Genomic DNA, 19,881 nt, shown 5'->3' with positions numbered 1-19,881 from the left:
CTAGGAAAACTAATTTCGCTATAACTGTCCCCACCTTATGGAATTCTCTCCCTCAATTTCTCCGCGATGAACTTCATTTACCAAAATTCAAGACCAATCTCAAAACCTTCCTATTTCAAGATGCTTTTGACAAATTTTAATCTCCAATCATTAATTTTTATTTTTTATTTTTTTGTTTTTTCTCTCCTTCTCTTTCTTTTATGGTCAGTTTACCTGTAATTCATAAATCTAACTTTCCTTCAGTGCATATCACTTTTACCATGTACCCTCATCCCTCATAGTAACATAGTAACATAGTAGATGACGGCAGATAAAGACCCGAATGGTCCATCCAGTCTGCCCAACCTGATTCAATTTAAAATTTTTTTTTTTTTTTTTTTCTTCTTAGCTATTTCTGGGCGAGAATCCAAAGCTTTACCCGGTACTGTGCTTGGGTTCCAACTGCCGAAATCTCTGTTAAGACTTACTCCAGCCCATCTACACCCTCCCAGCCATTGAAGCCCTCCCCTGCCCATCCTCCACCAAACGGCCATACACAGACACAGACCGTACAAGTCTGCCCAGTAACTGGCCTAGTTCAATATTTAATATTATTTTCTGATTCTAAATCTTCTGTGTTCATCCCACGCTTCTTTGAACTCAGTCACAGTTTTACTCTCCACCACCTCTCTCGGGAGCGCATTCCAGGCATCCACCACCCTCTCCGTAAAGTAGAATTTCCTAACATTGCCCCTGAATCTACCACCCCTCAACCTCAAATTATGTCCTCTGGTTTTACCATTTTCCTTTCTCTGGAAAAGATTTTGTTCTACGTTAATACCCTTTAAGTATTTGAACGTCTGAATCATATCTCCCCTGTCTCTCCTTTCCTCTAGGGTATACATATTCAGGGCTTCCAGTCTCTCCTCATATGTCTTCTGGTGCAAGCCTCATGTTCTACCCCTATCCCTCTATCTCATTTTCTCTAATATTATGTAACTTCTCCTCACCTCCCCACTTATCCTCACTTTCTAGTTTGTCTGTATATGTTATATATGTTTACTCTAAATATTCAATACACCTAACTATTCTCCCTTTTACCTATTTTAAATTTTATTGTTAACCGGTCAGATATTCGTTTTATGATCGGGATATTAAAAACTAATAAAACTTGAAAACTTGAAACTTTAGCATCAAGGGCTTTTGCTTTGTAACTGAAATTGTACTCTTGCAAGGTGGTACACAGCCTGCCTAGATTTCAGCTAGCACAATTATTTCTCAAAGAAGTGTGGAGCAATTTTCAAACTAATTGAACTGGTGCAAAGTTCACACCAGTGTTTAATCTACAGTAGAGAATGACACGGGGACAAAATTTGTCCCCATCATCCTGTCCCCGCGAGTTTTGTCGCTGTCCCTGCCCCATTCTTGTAAGCTCTGCCTTAACCGCCCAAGCCTCGGACACTTATGATTTTAAAGTGTTTGGGGCTGGTGCAGATGAGGATGGAGCCAGCAGGAATGGGGCAGGAAAGAACTCGCCGGGATGGGAAAATGAGTTCCTGTGGGAATGGGGTTTTGTCCCCGTGTCATTCTCTACTTGGGAGAACAGTGTAGAAAATTGAATGAATAAATAAATAGTATGAAAAGTTTCAGCCTCTGATAAGCAGAGCTGGTATTGTGACATCATAATACTTCATTCAACCAGTGCCTAATGCCTCATCAGTGATGTCACAATGGCTTGACTGTCCTTTACTTGGCTCACTTTTACTATATTTTGATTTCTAGAGTGGTGCAGTGTAGAGAATGACACGGGGACAAATTTGTCCCCGTCCCTACAGGAACTCAATTTCCCCGTCCCTGTGAATTTTGTCACTGTCCCTGTCCCATTCCTGTAAGCTCTGCCTTAACCCTTTCAGGACCATAAGGATCGTAGGCCAATTTTTGTGGTTTTGACGACATTTTTATGGTAAAAAGGGCTTGCAGATGCCAAAAAATTGATTTTTTTTGTGAAATATCATTATTTTTATTTAAAAAAATCACACTTCTGGCTTATGGACAGTGTGGCAAGTGAATCTTCTCGTCAATCTGGCAACGACGCTAATGAATGAATGTCGGAACCAGTTTGTTTACATAAAGGCAGTATCATATGGAATCCGTACATATCAAATTTAGAACTGTAGACTATCCCAATCAAAATTTATAGGATTTTAAAGTTATGAGACAAATATGTCCCTTGGTCCTGAAAGGGTTAACCGCACAAGCCTCGGACACTTATGATTTTAAAGTGCTTGAGTGTTGTGCAGATGAGGATGGAACCTGCAGGAATGGAGCAGAGACAGGAAAAGAACTCACGGGGACGGGAAAATGAGTTCTGGCGGGGACAGAAAAAATTTGGCTCGGTGTCAGTCTCTAATCTACAGTCCTTGCACAATTTTTCTTGAAAGTTACATGCAAAGGACGTAATTTTATAAATGATTTTTGTGTGTAAATGCCATTTTGTACACCTTGGGGTTACAAGAAGACTTTCATGCATGTTCTGAGAGTTTGGATGGAGCACAGGTATAGCTGTGACTTGTATGTGTACTTTACATGCTAATATTTATGCAAAGAAGAGAGTCCACAATGATAAAGGGGATGGAACTTCTCTCATATGAAGAAAGGTTAATGAGGTGAGGGATTGGCAGCTTGGAAAAGACAGCTGAGGGGAGATATGATTGAGTTCTACAAGATCTTGAATGGTGTAGAACGGGTAAAAGTGAATCGATTTTTTTACTCTATCAAAAATTACAAAGAGTAAGGCACACTCAGTGAAGTAAAACAAATAGGAGGAAATATTTTTTCACTCAAAGAATAGCTAAGCTCTGGACAGTGGGTAGCGCCAGAGATTATCCAGTTAACAGTGATATTGGTAACATTTGGATAACGTAGGATAGCCAAAGCATTGTTCTATGTGTATATCAATAAGCTCTCCGATGGCGGATGGATATGCGGATCATCGGGAATGGAATGGGATAGGCCACTGGAGCCATGGCATCATCAATATTTTCCCTTAACACAGCATCATGAACTCGAGAGCTTGGGAATGAGGACTGGAGATAAATTTGTTTGGACCCCCCCCCCTCCAACCAAAATTGTGCTCTGCTGCCCCCGATCTGGATTGTGCCACCAGTTCAATTCCGTATCTGGATATTTATTCAGCGGTAGCCACTCTCTGCATACTGCTACCACATATCAGGATTTTGCTGTCCACAGTGGTCAGTTTTAAAACAATCACCGACCTCCAGGGGCCTAGTACCGGAGTTAATATTAATAAAAGCATATGTCCATTTCCTCTCTGTGTTTTGGAATCTGCAGCTGCAAACTTTTCTTTCAATATCCTGCAGAGTTCCACCGACCTTACCAATAATCATTTGGGACGCTAATTACCTGTCCATGATTTCAGGCACCTCTTCAAGAGAAGGACTCTGATCATCTGAAGAAACTGGAATGCTTCCACTGTGGGGCAAAATTATATAAAACAAATGAGCAGTATATATTATACGAACATATCCACTACACAGAAGTTTCAAGTTTAATAATAATTTGATTAATCGCTTAATCTAAATTCTAAGCGATGTACATACTGATAAAATTACAATATAAGGGGGATAATAAATAAGACTAACAAGACTATTGACAAATTTAACAAAACTAGAAACATAGGGGAGAGATGGGAAAAAGTTACAATTTGTGTGGAAGTTGAAAAAACAAGCAAGGTGGACACATAAGGAAAGGGGAGTAAAAAAAAATAAAAAATTGTAAAAAGAAAGATAAAATTAGTTCAAAGACTAAAAAGTTGGGGTGGAAGAGCCTCTTATGATTAGTTTATGAAGGCAAAGGAACAGTGCTGAGGAGATTCAATATTTGGAGCTCAGCAAAGAAGAAAACCCGGTCATAAAGCGCTCTGGACTTGCAGGAAAGGAGAGAACTCACCCCCTGTCTTATAGGAGAAAAAAAAAATGTAGCATCTGGTTTTTAATGAAAAAAAAAAAAATGTTTGTATTCCCTTAACACAAAACACACAAGTATTTTCAAAAAAAAATATTTGGCATATGTTAAGAATAGGAAAATGTCTATGACCAGAAACAAAGGCCAGTTAACACATACAAAACCTTCTGATTTTAAAAACAGCTGCAATCACTGAAAATAAAAATAAGCATAGCAGTCTGCAGTGGGGGGGGGAAATGCAGCACTAACAATAAAAATGATGCTGGATGGGAGTGAGGTAGAGAGGACAGAAAGGCAAAATGAAGGACGGAGGAGATGAGAGACAGGAGAAGCTGGAAATGGGGAAAGGCAAACATGTAAACACTGGCCCCTGGACACCCATTGTATGCCACCAGTCACTGAGCTCTTTCGGAAACTGAACTTGCAGAGAGGGGAGGGGAGGAACAGAGGCTGAGGAGACCATGCAGATCTGAGCAGGAGGGGGCAGAGGGAGTAAAGGCAGGAAGGCAGTGAGAGATGTTCCTTCAGCGTTCCTATGGCTGTATCCAAGCCATGAAGAGGGGAACAAGTGCACAACCACTGCTAGACATGCAAATTACTTGCAATCGTATTACCACTGGCCTTCCTTAAATAAAAGCACTGCTTGGCACCACTACCTTTGCCACAACTATCCCACATCTCTTTACCATTCTCAAGGGGAGAGGAGACTGTGGTGCTACAGCCTCAGGACCCTAAGGTTGTAGGTTCAAACCCACACTGCTCCTTGTGACCTTGGGCAAGTCGCTTAATCCCCTCATTGCCCCAGGAACATTAGATAGATTGTGAGCCCACCAGGACAGACAGGGGAAAATGCTTGAGTACCTGAATAAATTCATGTAAACCATTCCGAGCTCCCCTGAGAAAACAGTATAGGAAATTGAATAAATAAAAAAGTGGGAGATTGGGCAGGGCATCGGGAGCGTTTTTGCCACAATACTGTCCTGCCTGCTCCAGAGATCTTACAATCTAATTTGGTACCTGAGATTGTGGTGGGCAAAGCGACTTGCCCAGATCACAGAAAGCACCAGTGGAAGAGGTGGGAATTGAACCTCAGCTTCCCGGTTAGCATTTTGCTGTCCGAAGATGCTTCCTGAATGCCAGAATGTACATTAACTTGTCTGTCTGATGGGCGAAAGACCCAGATCTGGGCTGCCCAGGTTGACATAACACCAAGCAAGAACCTCTAAAATGTAGAGCAAACACGAAAACTATGGCGTTCCAAGATGTCTGTTCATAAGCCCAGTAGTTCTGGGGAATGAGGGGGATGGGAGGGGGGGAGTTCAACTGTACATGAGGTGCCAACATAAAAAGTCAGAAACAGTGCCAGTAGTGGCATTGACATAATGCTCAAAGATCTAACTCTACTATATAAAATAACATGTTTTTAGCGATTTTTCTTCATCAGCACTAGACAAATTTTTCCCCGTCCCCATGGGAATTCATTTTCCCGTCCCATCCCCACGAGTTCTTTTCCTGTCCCTGCCCCATTCCTGCAAGCTCTGTCCTCATCTGCACAAGCCTCAAACGCTTTAAAATCCTAAGTAGCAACATTCTAGAGCTGAGATTGTGATGTCATAATGCCTCATTCCACCAATGCCTAAGCTCCGTCCTCATCTGCACAAGCCTCAAACCCTTTAAAATCATAAGTAGCAACATTCTAGAGCTCAGATTGTGATGTTATAATGCCTCATTCCACCAATGCCTAAGCTCCATCCTCATCTGCACAAGCCTCAAACCCTTTAAAATCATAAGTAGTAACATTCTAGAGCTGAAATTGTGATGTCATAATGCCTCATTCCACCAATGCCTAAGCTCCGTCCTCATCTGCACAAGCCTCAAACCCTTTAAAATCATAAGTAGCAACATTCTAGAGCTCAGACTGTGATGTCATAATGCCTCATTCCACCAATGCCTAAGCTCCGTCCTCAACTGCACAAGCCTCAACCCTTTAAAATCCTAAGTAGCAACATTCTAGAGCTCAGATTGTGATGTCATAATGCCTCATTCCACCAATGCCTAAGCTCTGTCCTCATCAGCCCAAGCCTCAAACACTTTAAAATCATAAGTGTCCGAGGCTTAAGCGGTTAAGGCAGAGCTTACAGGAATGGGGCAAGAACAGTGACAACAACAAAACTAGCGTGGACGGTGAAACTGAGTTCCTGCAGGGATGGGGAAAAATTTGGCCCCATATCATTCTCTACTCAGCACAATAGCAAGCAAATTACATGCATGCTATTTGTGCGGAGCAGTCCTGGTAAAAGGGGGAGGAATTCCGCTTGGCACCTGCTCAGAAGAGCAGTCACTAGGTACAGCTCTTCCTCCTGCCTGCACCTGCCATCGTCCGCCCTGTTGATGGTGGCTCCAGAGCCATGATCATTTCTTTCTTTCTTTTTTTTCTTTTCTAAGAAGGGCACAGCTGTTGTGCATATGTTGTGTGAGTGTACAACGCACGCACAACAGCTGCGCCCATTAAAAAAAAAAAAAAAAGCCATTCATCAGCCCTTGCTCTCCCTGCCGACTCTATAATGTTTTGATGTTTTTTTTTAATGGGCACTGCTTTTTGCGCCTCTCATAACATAGGCACCACAGCTACCGGCAGCTCTGGAGCTGCCAGAAAATTATGATCCTGAAAGGGAGGGATGTTCCCTTCTGTGCATTGCAAGGAGAGCTCATTTAAATGCTAACGAGCTCCTTGCGATGCACTTCCAGAATGATCAGTAGCAGCCACAGAGAAGCCTTTTGAACATCGCCAGGAGAGCTCTCCGCGGCAGTAAGACTGCTTTAACGAGTTTTACTGCCACGGAAAGCTTTTAAGCATCAGGGCCTTAAACACAGATCAATTGGGGGCGTTTGCCTAATCAAGAACACAAGCTTCAGTGGATTTTGTTCTCACCTGGTATGTAACTTGGCTTCTGGTAGTAGAGGTGATGTTGCAGCTGGGGTGGAGTTGCTTGAAAATGTCTGTGTCACATGTAAGAGTTACAGGTTTCAATCCCATTTGCAATAACTCAAACTTTTTTTTTTTTTTTTTTTTTTCTTTTTACACTAAGCTCTTAGTTGTCGATAAAAGTTGTGGCTATACCTCTGGACCTCTGAACATTTCCGCTGGTGGTTTATCGATCGCACCCCACTTCCTTGAATTTCCCACTTCTTCTGTCGTATTTTCAGGAAGAATCCTTTCAGCAGAGCCTAGAACAAACGATTCTACTTTATTTTTAAAATTTTTTACTTACTTCTTCAAATTTTACAAGCACAAATCTTGACATGAAAATAGAATCATAATACAATAAAGTAAATTCCTTATCCAACTAGGAAAATCATCAGAGTAAATTTAATGCAATGTGAGCCTTACGTCTGTCCCTGGAAAGATGGTTGAAGCATTGATCAAGGATAGCATAGTCCAGCACTTGGATACACACGACCTGATGAAAGGCAGTCAACATGGCTTCAGGAAAGGGAAATCATGTTTAACGAATTTACTTCAATTTTTTGAGACCGTGAACGAACAAATTGATAGTGGAGAACCGGTGGACATAATATACTTAGACTTCCAGAAAGCGTTCGACAAAGTTCCACACAAAAGACTTCTCAGGAAACTACAAAACCATGGAATAGAGGGAGATATGCTAAGATGGATAGGAAATGGCTGGAGAACAGAAAGCAGAGAGTGGGCATAAATGGGAAGTACTCAGACTGGGAGGAAGTGACTAGTGGTGTGCCCCAGGGCTCGGTACTTGGGCCGATCCTATTTAATATTTATATCAATGACCTGGAAGAAGGAACATCCAGTGAGATCATCAAGTTTGCAGATGACACAAAGCTATGCCGGGCAATCAGATCGCAGGAGAATAACGAGGAACTCCAGAGCGACTTGTGTCAGTTAGAGAAATGGGTGGAGAAATGGCAGATGAAGTTCAATGTGGAGAAATGCAAAGTAATGCATTTAGGCAGTACGAATAAGGAACACGAGTATAGAATGTCAGGTGCAACTCTGAGTAAGAGCGAACAAGAAAAGGACCTGGGTGTACTGATAGATAGGACCCTGAAGCTGTTGGCACAATGTGCGGCGGCGGCAAAGAAAGCAAATAGAATGTTAGGCATGATAAAGAAAGGAATCACGAGTAGATCGGAGAAAGTTATAATGCCGCTTTATAGAGCAATGGTCAGACCCCACTTGGAAACGGGGCAGGCAGGCACGTTCGGGGCAGCAGGAGATCGGGGCTGACAGGGCAGAGAGCAGGGCGGCAGAAGGGCAGGGCAGTCACAAAGGGCTTCAGCGACTGGTCCTCGGAAGTCGCTTTTTTTTTTTTTTTGACCGGCCAGCCCAGTCGGTGTCGCAGGGTTTTGTTTAGTGAATCACGTCCCTGCCTACTTTGCATTGCCGTTGCCCTCATTTGCATGTGCGGATCGGAGGATGGCCAGAAGGCAGGTAAGTGAAACGGGCCGGGGTCGCTAAGGGGTCGCAAACCGATCGGTACACGATCGGTTTGCTTTGTGAATCTAGCCCTTAGATTGCTATGCCTAGTCGATCTAAGCGTCTAACTTATTTAAAAAGCTTAATCAGCGCTGATAATGGGCAATTAGCACCTCATAACTGGCTTGAATGAAAACTAGTTTCAAGTTTTATTTATATTTGATTAATCGCTTAATTAAAATTGTTTCTAAGCGAATTACAATATATAAAAGTGACATATAATTAAACATAATATTAAAATAAGAAATAACATATAAAATACTATAAAACTAGCAATTTATACAATGAATACAATTTTTTTTTTTAAAAAAGGAGGATTTACATAATAAGTATATATGATGGGCTAATAAATTTATACAATGATGAAAAAGATATCAACATAAAAAAGGAAGAATTAGGAAAATGCGCGGAAAAGAAGAAGAAAGGAGAGAGGAAGAGCTCAAAAGTAATTTATAAGTTAAAAGCATCCTTAAATAAAAAGCATTTTAAATTCTTTTTAAAATCGCTTAAGTTATTTTCATCTCTTAACTGTAAAGGTAATGAATTCCAGAGTTGCGGCGCTGATACAGAGAACATATCTTGTCGGCGGGTTCCAATAATTTTTAAGGAGGGAATCGTTAAGAGTTTATGGTTGGTTGATTGTAGAGAACGTGAGGTACTATATGGAATAAGTACTTTATTTATGAATTGAGGCTCATTAGTATTACATTACATTACATTACTGGCTTATATTCCGCCTGTACCTTTCAGTTCTAAGCGGATTACATCAGAACGATAACTGGACATTTCCAGGAAGAGAAATACAAATTACAATTAAGGCGTAAGGTCTAAAGCAATTTTGATGAGTAGATTCTAAGAGGGGGAGAGAGGGGAAAAGGAAGGGATTAGGACGTTTGGGTGAATTTCTTGAATAGTAGGGTCTTGATTTCTTTGCGGAAAGCCTTGAGGTCAGTTGATGCTGTCAGTAGGTTGGTGATGGAGGGGTCCAATTTAGCTGCATGTGTTGCAAGTAAGTTGTCATACATCTTTTTGCGTTTAGTTCCTTTAAAAGGGGGGAAGGAGAAAGGGGATTGGGTTCTCCTCTGTCTGGTTGAGAGGTTCCTGTTTAGACGGTTGTTTAGGTGGGTGGGTGCCGTTCCGTTTAAGGTTTTGAATAACATACAGTATAGTTTGAATTGGATGCGGGCTTGTATTGGAAGCCAGTGTGAGTCTAGGAAGGCGTTGGTGATGTGGTCAAATTTTCCAAGGGAATAGATCATTCTGAGGGCAGTGTTGTGCACGGTCTGTAGTTGTTTTATTAGGTAGGTAGGACAAGAAAGGTAGAGGATATTGCAGTAATCCAATAGACTTAGGACTAGGTATTGAACTATGAGTCTGAATTGTTCTTTTTCAAATAATTTTCTGATTTTGCGAAGGTTGTGCATGGTGAAGAAAGCTTTTTGTGTGATTTTGTTGATTTGCACCTGAAGAGTGCAACCTCTGTCTACTGTTACTCCAAGGAGTATCAAGAGTTTTGAATGTTAGTAATAAGATTTTATAAGTAATACGATGATTAATGGGAGCCAATGAGATTTAATCAGAAAAATCAAAAACTAATTGGATGCCAGATAGCTACCACTTTTAGGTAGGCACCTAGTCCAAGGCCCCTTCCAGAAAGTGTGTTTAGCATCTGGGCGCCTGTTTTAGACTTAGGCACTGGTATTTCGGCCAAGAAAACCCTGGCATAAATAGGGAGTTTTTATTAAAGAGGTGAATAAATAGGGAGCACCCAAGATTAGGATGCCTACCAGCGCCTAAGTCCACTTTCGGCGTGATTCTACGAAAGGCACCTACCTTAAGATTTTTCACATGCCTCAGAATCAGGGCCTTAGTGTACATCATCCCAGCACCTACATCTTGGCACTCTTTTTGAATCCACCCCTGGATGTGTGGTGCCATCATAAAAAAGCAATCCTTGCAGCCTATTCTCAAAACCTTCCCTGCCAAGAATTCACTGGGATTCTAATTATATAATAGCAACCAAAATTCTAATATATTACCATGTGCTGCCATCATGAAGTCCTTTACCCTTCTATATTGACTGAGTAATACCTTGAGTTCTTCTATTCGCCGGTCCTAAAAATAAACAAAGAAGAAAAAGATCTAATCAGACTCTAGTGATAAGAGTAATTTTATAACTGGAGACCTTTGTGAGACATCACAAAAAAAGCACTTATTTTATAAAATAACATTGACACCTACCTGTGCGTACATTATAAATAAACTCTCATAGATCCACCCCTGACAGCCATTGATCCTTCTAAGCCAGTGGTCTCCAACTCAACCCCTTTGCAGGGCCACATTTTGGATTTGTAGGTACTTGGAGGGCCTCAGAAAAAAATAGTTAATGTCTTATTAAAAAAATTAGAATTTTGCTTGAGGTAAAACTCTATAGTTTATAAATATTTCCTTTTGGCTAAGTCTTAATAATAATATTGTAACTTATAGCTAAAGAGACATATGATCAAGAAACTTTTTTATTTTGCTTTTGTGATTATTATAAACATACCGAGGTCCTCAAAATAGTACCTGGCGGGCTGCGAGTTTGAGACCACTGTGCTACCTGGATAAATCTTTTCCACTATCAGGCTCATCACACACCATCTTTCCTTAAACATTTTCCTCTCTCTTCCCAAGCTGGAAAAAAGAAACACCTGTTTTCTATGATTTTTTTAATGAAGAAAAATGGAGTGTACTGCATTCAAAGAATAAAGTTATGGAGACTTCTGATGAATTCCATAACCGCCATGCAACTACACATGAAATCAATGCGACTGAGCCAGGAGAAAAAAATAATAATAAAGTTTTGTGCTCTTGCGCTTTGGTTTCCTCAGTTCAGTGCTTTTTCCAGGAGCCCAGCTGTGCCAAGGAATAAGGCCACGTCTCCCAAATCCTGATGTAATAGTTGGCTGATCTCATACTCCAGGATAAAGCTTGCAAAAGGCTTCGCTCAGATCAGTTGTTTGATAAATGCCAGAACCATTGTTTCCTCAACGCTAAAGAAGAAGCAATGGCAGCAAAGCTTGATACATTTTGATGATGACCATAAAAATGTCACATTCATAGTAACATGGTAGATGACGGCAGATAAAGACCCGAATGGTCCATTCAGTCGGCCCAACCTGATTCAATTTAAATTTTTTTTAATTTTTCCTTCTTAGCTATTTCCGGGCAAGAATCCAAAGCTCTACCCGGTACCGTGCTTGGGTTCCAATTGCCGAAATCTCCGTCAAAACCTACTCCAGCCCATCTACACCCTCCCAGCCACTGAAGCCCTCCCGAGCCCATCCTCAACCAAAAGGCCATATACAGACACAGACCGTGCAAGTCTTCCCAATAAATTAGGGTGGATAAAAATTAATGGTTTAAAACAAAATTGGATTTTTTTTTTTTTTTGTATAAAATGCTTTTCTGAGAAAAATCTATCTAAAGATAACTTTTGGCCTGTAATGTAATAAGAAGCAAACAAACCAAAACTGCAGACGTGTACAAGAAGCAGGCAATAATTTATTGTGACAATAAAAATGTATCTAAAAACCTTTTTACCAAACGTTGGACCCAACACGGTCCATGTTTCAGACAACCTTCATCAGGGGTCCATGGTAAAAAAGAAAAGAAAATTTTGTCACAAAAAAAACTGGAGAAATAACAGATTATATCGCCAAAGATCACTGACTGCTATGAATAGTCACCAAAGCACCCTACCTTGTCGCCGTAGGTCCTTTTTCCTTACAGGACCTACGGCGACAAGAGGGCATCCGCAAAAAATCAGGGGTGGGAAATTTCATGAGGACATTAGGAAGTATTTCTTCACCGAAAGGGTGGTTGATCATTGGAATAATCTTCCACTCCAGGTAGTAGAGGCCAGCAACGTGCTCGATTTTAAGAATAAATGGGATAAACATGTGGGTTCACTTCGAGGAAGTGCTTAGGGGGGTGGGTTATTCGAGTGGGCAGACTTGTTGGGCCGTCAGCCCTTTTCTGCTGTCATACTCTATGTTTCTATGTTTCTACCAATGCCAATAAGAGGAGACCATGGACTGGAAGCATTTTTTCACCTCTCCATATTTGTGCCATGGAGGACCACAGCACTCACCCAGCCCAGTAAAGCATAACTTCCAAATGACCAAATTGTGCATGATTAGAAAAAGGACCCCTCATGAGAACGCCTTATTATTCGCCAACTGGAATGCTCTAGCAGCCACTTCTGTAAATGATGCACCCTCCTGGAATTTATAAAATGAAAGGTTTGGCTTAAAAACTCTGCGGAACATGCTACCCTGTGGTATTACATTACCAGTTTTCCCATAGACCACAGAGCTCTATGTTCCTATACAATTATGGCCAGTCTTTTTTTTTTTTACCTTTTCTTCATTTGCAGATAATAGCGATTCCATTCCTATTTTCAGTCGTTGAACTTCTTGATCTATAAGAGTTCAAACATTTAGAAAGTTTAAAAAAAAAAAAATAGGTCAACAATTGTAATTTTCATGAACTGAATTGCCAACTGACTGTTATAACTATAGGGTTAGATGACAAGCAATCCCACTTTTTGGTACATTGTTTAACAGAGAATGCCAACCCTTCTGTTCTATAGCTTGCATGTAATTTTCTTAAAAAGAAAATCTTTGATGTACTGAGTCTCCTTTCTTTTAACAACTATGGAGATGATTCTTTTAATTGTACCTGGAGATAATTACCATCTTAAGTGAAACACATCTGCTTCTTCTTACAGATTACACATTGTGTTGGATTTTTTAACACCTGAAATCAATTGCAGTCACATATATTCAGCTCCATAAATCAAAAAAGCCCAAAATTTTATGCAGTATTTTGTTCTCATCTCCCGAGGCATCTTAACAGGGCTTTGGACTTTTGCACAGACTCAAAGCCTCAAACCAAATATCTCTTCAGTAAACAGGCTTCTAAAATTGTTTGAGAGTGTAATGCAAGCATTAATCCCTAGGGGTCAGCAGCAGTGTCCCAATACTCAATGCTAAGCCATATCTGCACTGGCACTGAATATCCAGGTTTGTACTGGCTAGGTTTTATCCAGACAAATGCAATATTCGGCACTTAACCGCCTAAGCGAAACCGGATACAGACAGGACTGAGTTTTATGAGGTTCTATTCGGTGGTTAACCCTTTCAGGACCATAAGGATCGTAGGCCAATTTTTGTGGTTTTGACGACATTTTTATGGTAATAAGGGCTCAATATCGACACTTAACTCTGGCTCCGCCCCCAGACTACCCACAAAACAACAGGCTACGGCTTTAGCAGTTAATGATAATATTCAGCGGCACAATAGTGCTTAGGCCTCTCCTGGCTGCTTAAATTGCAGTGGTTAGAGCCACAGCAAATCTAGCACTGTTCCTTGGGACCCTGGGCAAGTCACTTAATCCCCCATTGTCTCAGGTGAGTGTGAGCCCATCGGGACAGATAGGGGAAAATGCTTGAGTACCTGAATAATTTGTAATCCGCATAGAATTTTAGGATATGTGGAATATAAATAAATAAATTTAAAAAATAAATACAAGTTTGTAAGGTAAATTCCAGAGGAAAGGGGCTGGAGTGGCAGAGAGGTTACAAATGCACATATTCTGATGCATCTGAAATTTATTCTGCCTGTCATGTAGCCTGGACATCCAGGAGCAAACAAACTCCAGAAAGCGCTGACAATTAAGGATGTGTTTTGGTATGAAATAACGAAAGCTTGTTTGAAGCTAAGAATCCCAGTTTTGCTCTTTGTTTTTAGGGCATGAAACTTGCATATTGTGTTTGCCCTTTGTAAACAGGCTGTGAACTGAAACAAAACTACCTGAAAAACGCAAAACAAAATCCTGCATAAACCCCCCCCAAAATAAAACGAGAGCGCACATCCCTTAGTGGCAAGGAACATTCCCATATTTTGCCTCAGCATTAATCAGCTTATCACACTTGTCCAAGGCTATGAGTCTTATCTAATAAATGTATGCTCTTCCATAAAAGGTTTACGGCAATGTTTCTCAAACATGTCCTTGGGGACCGCCAGCCAGTCGGGTTTTGATGATATCCCTAATGAATATGCACGAGGCAGATTTGCATGCCTGTCGTCTCCATAATATGTAAGCCTCTCCCATGCATATTCATTAGTGATATCCAGAAACCCCCAACTGGCTGGTCCTGCAGATCAGGCTTGAAAAGAGGAGACAAGATATTGAGAGAACTGACTTAGTAGAGAAAGAGGGATTATTCACCCTCTCCAAGGTGAAGAGAACGAGGGGGCACTCGCTAAAGTTAGAAGGGAAAAGATTCTGTACGAGCGTAAGGAAGTTCTTCTACACCCAGAGAGTGGTAGAAATCTGGAACGCTCTTCCAGAGGCTGTTATAGGGGAAAGCACCCTCCAGGGATTCAAGAGCAGGTTGGATAAGTTCCTGCTGAAACAGAACATACGCAGGTAAGGCTAGACACAAATAGGGCACTGGTCTTTGACCTAAGGACCGCCGCGTGAGCGGACTGCTGGGCACGATGGACCACTGGTCTGACCCAGCAGCGGCAATTTTTATGTTCTTATGGTTTACAGCTGAACTAAAATCCTTGCTAGAATCTATTAGAAGTTGACCGAATCTGCTTTTTTCCCATTTCAGCCGAAACCAGAACTGCCACCAAAACTGTCTGAAAGCTTTGAGTCGAAACTGGAATTGCAGCAGGCCCCGATTCCCTAAATGGCATGTACTGGTAGAAGCCTAGATCAGGACATCTACCAAGTTAGGCCGTTAGAATAATTTTTTAATTGGTTAATTGGCACTGATAATTGGAAAAAGCCATTAAACACCCGATTAAAAACAATTTTTAAAAAAGTTTCCGGTCGGCGTCCAACTTGGTAGGTGCCATCAACGCGTCTACACCAAGGTGCGTATCAGCACCTCATGACGCCAACCTGAAAAGTAGGCATGTTGGAGGGGGTGGAGTTTGGGCATGGATTGAGTCAGGCACTAGTATTTTAGGCCAAGAATCCACTGGCCTAATATACCGGCACCTAGCGATTTAGGTGCCGTGAGGCGCGGTTCTACAAACGTCGCTCAACTTTGAATGGCACGTGGTAGGTGCCATTTTGCTAGGCACCTACTGAGTTAATATAGTAGATGATGGCAGATAAAGACCCGAATGGCCCATCCAGTCTGCCCAACCTGATTTAATTTAATTTTTTTTTTTTTTTCTTCTTAGCTATTTCTGGCCAAGGATCCAAAGCTCTGCCCGGTCCTGTGCTTAGGTTCCAAGTACTGAAGTTTCCGTCAAAGCTCCATTAGGCGCCATTTACAGAATCAGGTCCCCATAGTTCTATAATTATAACATTTCAAAAATACATAGCCAGGTTTTTAACATTCTGTAAAACTGAGGTAGCATTATGAATGTCTTCATGCGCAGGACCGGGCAGGCAGCCCCGCGCACTGCTAGAGAAGAGGAGGCAGCCGTGTCCAGCAAGGGAGGGCAGTGGAATTGAGATAAGGCAATGGGGGTGGGGTTTGGGTATTCGCTTCATAAGACGCACCCTTATTTTCCACCACCTTTTTGGGGGTGGACAAACTGCATCTTATGGAGCGAAAAATACGGTACCTCTTTTCAAGTTTTTTGTAAATCTATGAAAACACTATTATTCCAACAATATTTAGATTCTCGATCTTGAATAACAACATGATATTTGTATTCTCTCCTTTCTTTCTCTTTTCTAAATTATTTTATTATATTATCTTATTGTTAACCAAATCGAGCTCCCTTTAGGTCAGTGGTTCCCAAACCCTGTCCTGGGGGACCCCCAGCCAGTCGGGTTTTCAAGATATCCCTAATGAATATGCATGAGAGAGATTTGCATACCTGTCACTTCCATTATATGCAAATCTCTCTCATGCATATTCATTAGGGATATCTTGAAAACCCGACTGGCTGGGGGTCCCCCAAGACAGGATTTGGGAACCACTGCTTTAGGTGAAGATTCAGTATACAAGTCTAAACTTTAGATTAGATTAATCAATCCCATCATTTCCTCTCTATTCTCCACCCACAGGCGTAAGACGTCAAGCAAAAAAAAGGTGTTTTATTCTAAGAAAACCTACTTTTTACACATTTCTATTCCAAGGCAGTTCGAGAAAGCAAAACAGTGTTTTACATGTTCACATCCCTTTCAAATTAATTTCCTTTACTAATGGATTAGCCAAATTTGTTCTTTAAAAACTTATATTTATACCATTTGAAAATCATTTTCAATTACTCGGAGATCATCACACATTTGCAAATGCTGAGCTTCTTTGATCATCTCTTGCACAGGCTGCTGTTAATTATTGCTGGAACATCCAATTTAGAAAGCAAAAAAAGCGCGTGGTCAAGATATGCACAGCGATGGCCCAGCTACAGAAGGGACTTGCGTTACTGCGGCCTGAGGAATGAGAATGCGTTGCTTTTAGAAATCACGCACTGTGACCAGTATCGCCAGTCCTTTACTGTACAATGCAAACTTAAAATCAGCAAAGCGTGTGAGCAAACAATCAGACAGGTTTCAAACATCCCAGAAGTCCAGTGCAAGAAAAAAATCAAAGAGCGTGGAACTTGTTTTATGCAAATAAGCACTGGAGTTTACTGCGCTTCAAGTTGAGGACCGGGACAACCGAGTCGCGTTCACTTTGGCTTGTGATGTTACTGAAAACTGTCTGTTTGCTGCACAGAATGGAATCAAGTAAAAATGGGGATCGCTGGGGAAAAACCAATTTGAACCATAATTTATGTGATGAAAGAAATATTAGAAATATGCCAATAGTGAAGGGGGTCTTACATTTTTCTTTTAGCCTTCTCTTAAATACTTCTTCTACAATGGGAAAAGGTGAAGACGTTAAAACAAAGAACTGATCTGAAAACCCACATTCATCCACATCGGATCCTGAATTAAGCCTTTAAGATCAGTGGTCTCAAACTCGCGGCCCGCCAGGTACTATATTTTTGAGGCCCTCGCTATGTTTATCACAATCACAAAAGTAAAATAAAACAGTTTCTCGATCATATGTCTCCTTAGCTATAAATTACAATATTATTATTAAAACTTCGCCAAAAGGAAAGATTTATAAACTATAAAGACCTCATGCAAAATTGTTGTTTCTTTAATAAGACGTTAACTATTTTTTCTGAGGCCCTCCAAGTACCTCCAAATCCAAAATGTGGCCTTGCAAAGGGTTTGAGTTTGAGACCGCTGCTTTAAAATTTATAGAACAGGTGCCCTGTAGCAACCAAAATATAGGCACACTTTTATAAAACTGACCTTTATGAGGGCATTGCTGGGGAGTAACACGGGTGGCGTCAGGGCAGTCCTGAAACTTATCTGGATAGCAGGGATATTCAGTGTCCTGCCTGGTTAATTTATCCAGATAACTGAAGACAGACATTACCACTTTGAATTTTGATAAGGCAGTATATCAATTTTTTAAATAAACCTGAATCCTGAAAGCTATCTTAACTTACCTGAAGTGGCATAGTAAGGAGGGGAAGGGGGGGGGGCAGTCCTCCCCGGGTGCCATGTTGGAGAGGGTGCAGTCACCTGCCCTCATCTCCGTTCCCCCACCTCCACTGCCTGGTTCTTGGTGCGAGCAGCAACCCCCAAGCTGCTGTTGCGCCAGTGTCAGCTCTTCCTCTGATGTAACTTCCTGGATCCGCGACTAGGAAGTGACATCAGAGGAAAAGTCAACGCTGATGCGACAGCAGGTTGGGGGTTGCTGCTTGCGCCAGGAACATTACAGAGGTAGGGGGGGAGGGAAGCAGTATGGCGCACGCACGGCAGAAGGAGATGGGGAAGGAGCACCACCACACCGGGCGCTTCTCACCCTCGCTATACCACTGGTTACCTGGATAACTTATCTGGATAGCAAACTCAATACTGCCACGATACAGATAAATTCTGCTGCTGACCACCTTATCCAGAAATTCAGCTGAATATCTAGATATCTTTTGACCATTGCAACAGCGTTTAAAAAAAAAAAAAAAGATGCCAACCACTGTGGCTGAATTATTGACCCACAACTACATACAAGTAAACCACTTTAAACAAGATAAGGGACCCAACACGGTCCGTGTTTCGAACAACACATCTTCTTCAGGGGTCCTGGTAAGAAAATATGTTAAATCGTTAAATTATTACCACGTGGGTTCAGAATGAAGTGGTGCATTGGAAAGTAGTGACGGAGTGATGTGTATAGGATAAGGGGAGGGCAAAGTGATTTATTGGAACAACAATTTAAATTGTGGCAAATTCATGTGTTGGAGGAGAAAACGGGAGAAATGGGTGATCGTAAGAGATAGGAGTGGACCGTATAGAGGGCCGGAAGTGACTAATATACGTGATGCAAAGTGGTGACGGGGTGCATAACCATAAAATGGTGGCAACAAAGATCACGTGACAAATAAGCTAAAAATGAATAAGAGTAAAGATCATTTAAATTATACATTGCGATTGGTCTCGTTGGTATTTCTTCAAGATAAAGAGATGTTGCTGAAATTATATTTCAATTTAAAGCAGATTTCCTATTTGGGGGAAAGGGTATATATATTTCCTGATGTTTCAAGGTGGACGCAGTCCAGAAGGAAAGAATTTCTGTTACATAGATCAAAGGTGATTGCTTTGGGGGCAAGTTTTCAGTTGCGATTTCCTTGTAAATGTTTTATTTCCTATCAAGGAAGTAAATATATATTTTTCGAACCTTCCCAATTAGGTTTTTTCCTTGAAGGTAAAGGTATCTCTACACAGTCCGAATGATACAGGTTAATAATGCGGTTAAGTTTATTTTGGATAGGTAAGATCTGACTGCTCTATTTCTTAAAGTTTTTAGTTTCCTTTGTATATTCCCCTTTCCCGAGGGGTTTTACTTTCATCTTGTCTCTTCTCCTTAAGTTGTGGACTGTATTATATGATTTATATGGATGTTTAAATTTCAATTCTTGGTATGTAATATGACTAAGAGAATAATATATTTCTGTATTTCTTTAAACATCTTGTATAGGATGCATTAAAATGATAAATAAATAAAAAAAATAAATAAATTATACATTGCGGACAACAAATGGGAGGGCTAAAACGGCAGAAGTAACAGACATAAAGGGAAACCAGGAAGAAGACAGAGAGTGGTAGTGAAAATCATTAATTAAAGCATAATTGAAACATCAATGAGCACTTCTGGCCCTCTATATCAGGGATCTCAAAGTCCCTCCTTGAGGGCCGCAATCCAGTTGGGTTTTCAGGATTTCCCCAATGAATATGCATGAGATCTATGTGCATGCACTGCTTTCAATGCATATTCATGGGGGAAATCCTGAAAACCCGACTGGATTGTGGCCCTCGAGGAGGG

General features: G+C 41.1%; 1 protein-coding gene across 16 annotated transcripts in view; it reads right to left on the bottom strand.

Annotated features, from left to right (window-relative positions):
• Positions 1–19,881, bottom strand: part of PPFIBP2 (PPFIA binding protein 2) — a 201,343-nt gene that overhangs the window by 60,441 nt on the left and 121,021 nt on the right. For 13 of the 16 annotated variants that reach the window (XR_004537596.1, XR_004537597.1, XM_033928355.1 and 10 more), the window contains 6 exons: positions 17,325–17,357; positions 12,880–12,941; positions 10,516–10,591; positions 7,085–7,191; positions 6,896–6,963; positions 3,403–3,471 (listed from right to left, as the gene is read on the bottom strand). Coding sequence is in view for 14 of the 16 variants with exons in the window: in XM_033928355.1 (XP_033784246.1) it covers positions 3,403–3,471; positions 6,896–6,963; positions 7,085–7,191; positions 10,516–10,591; positions 12,880–12,941; positions 17,325–17,357 (415 nt within the window). In the remaining 2 variants the exon portion in view is untranslated. The remainder of the gene's footprint in view (positions 1–3,402; positions 3,472–6,895; positions 6,964–7,084; positions 7,192–10,515; positions 10,592–12,879; positions 12,942–17,324; positions 17,358–19,881) is intronic. The other 3 variants (XM_033928357.1, XM_033928364.1, XM_033928369.1) reach the window with 1 other exon arrangement.

The sequence above is a fragment of the Geotrypetes seraphini genome, chromosome 19, assembly GCF_902459505.1.
Source record: "Geotrypetes seraphini chromosome 19, aGeoSer1.1, whole genome shotgun sequence".
Lineage (NCBI taxonomy): Eukaryota > Metazoa > Chordata > Amphibia > Gymnophiona > Dermophiidae > Geotrypetes > Geotrypetes seraphini.
The sequence above is the reverse complement of the archived record's forward strand: the minus strand, read 5'-3'. Positions and strand labels throughout refer to the sequence as shown.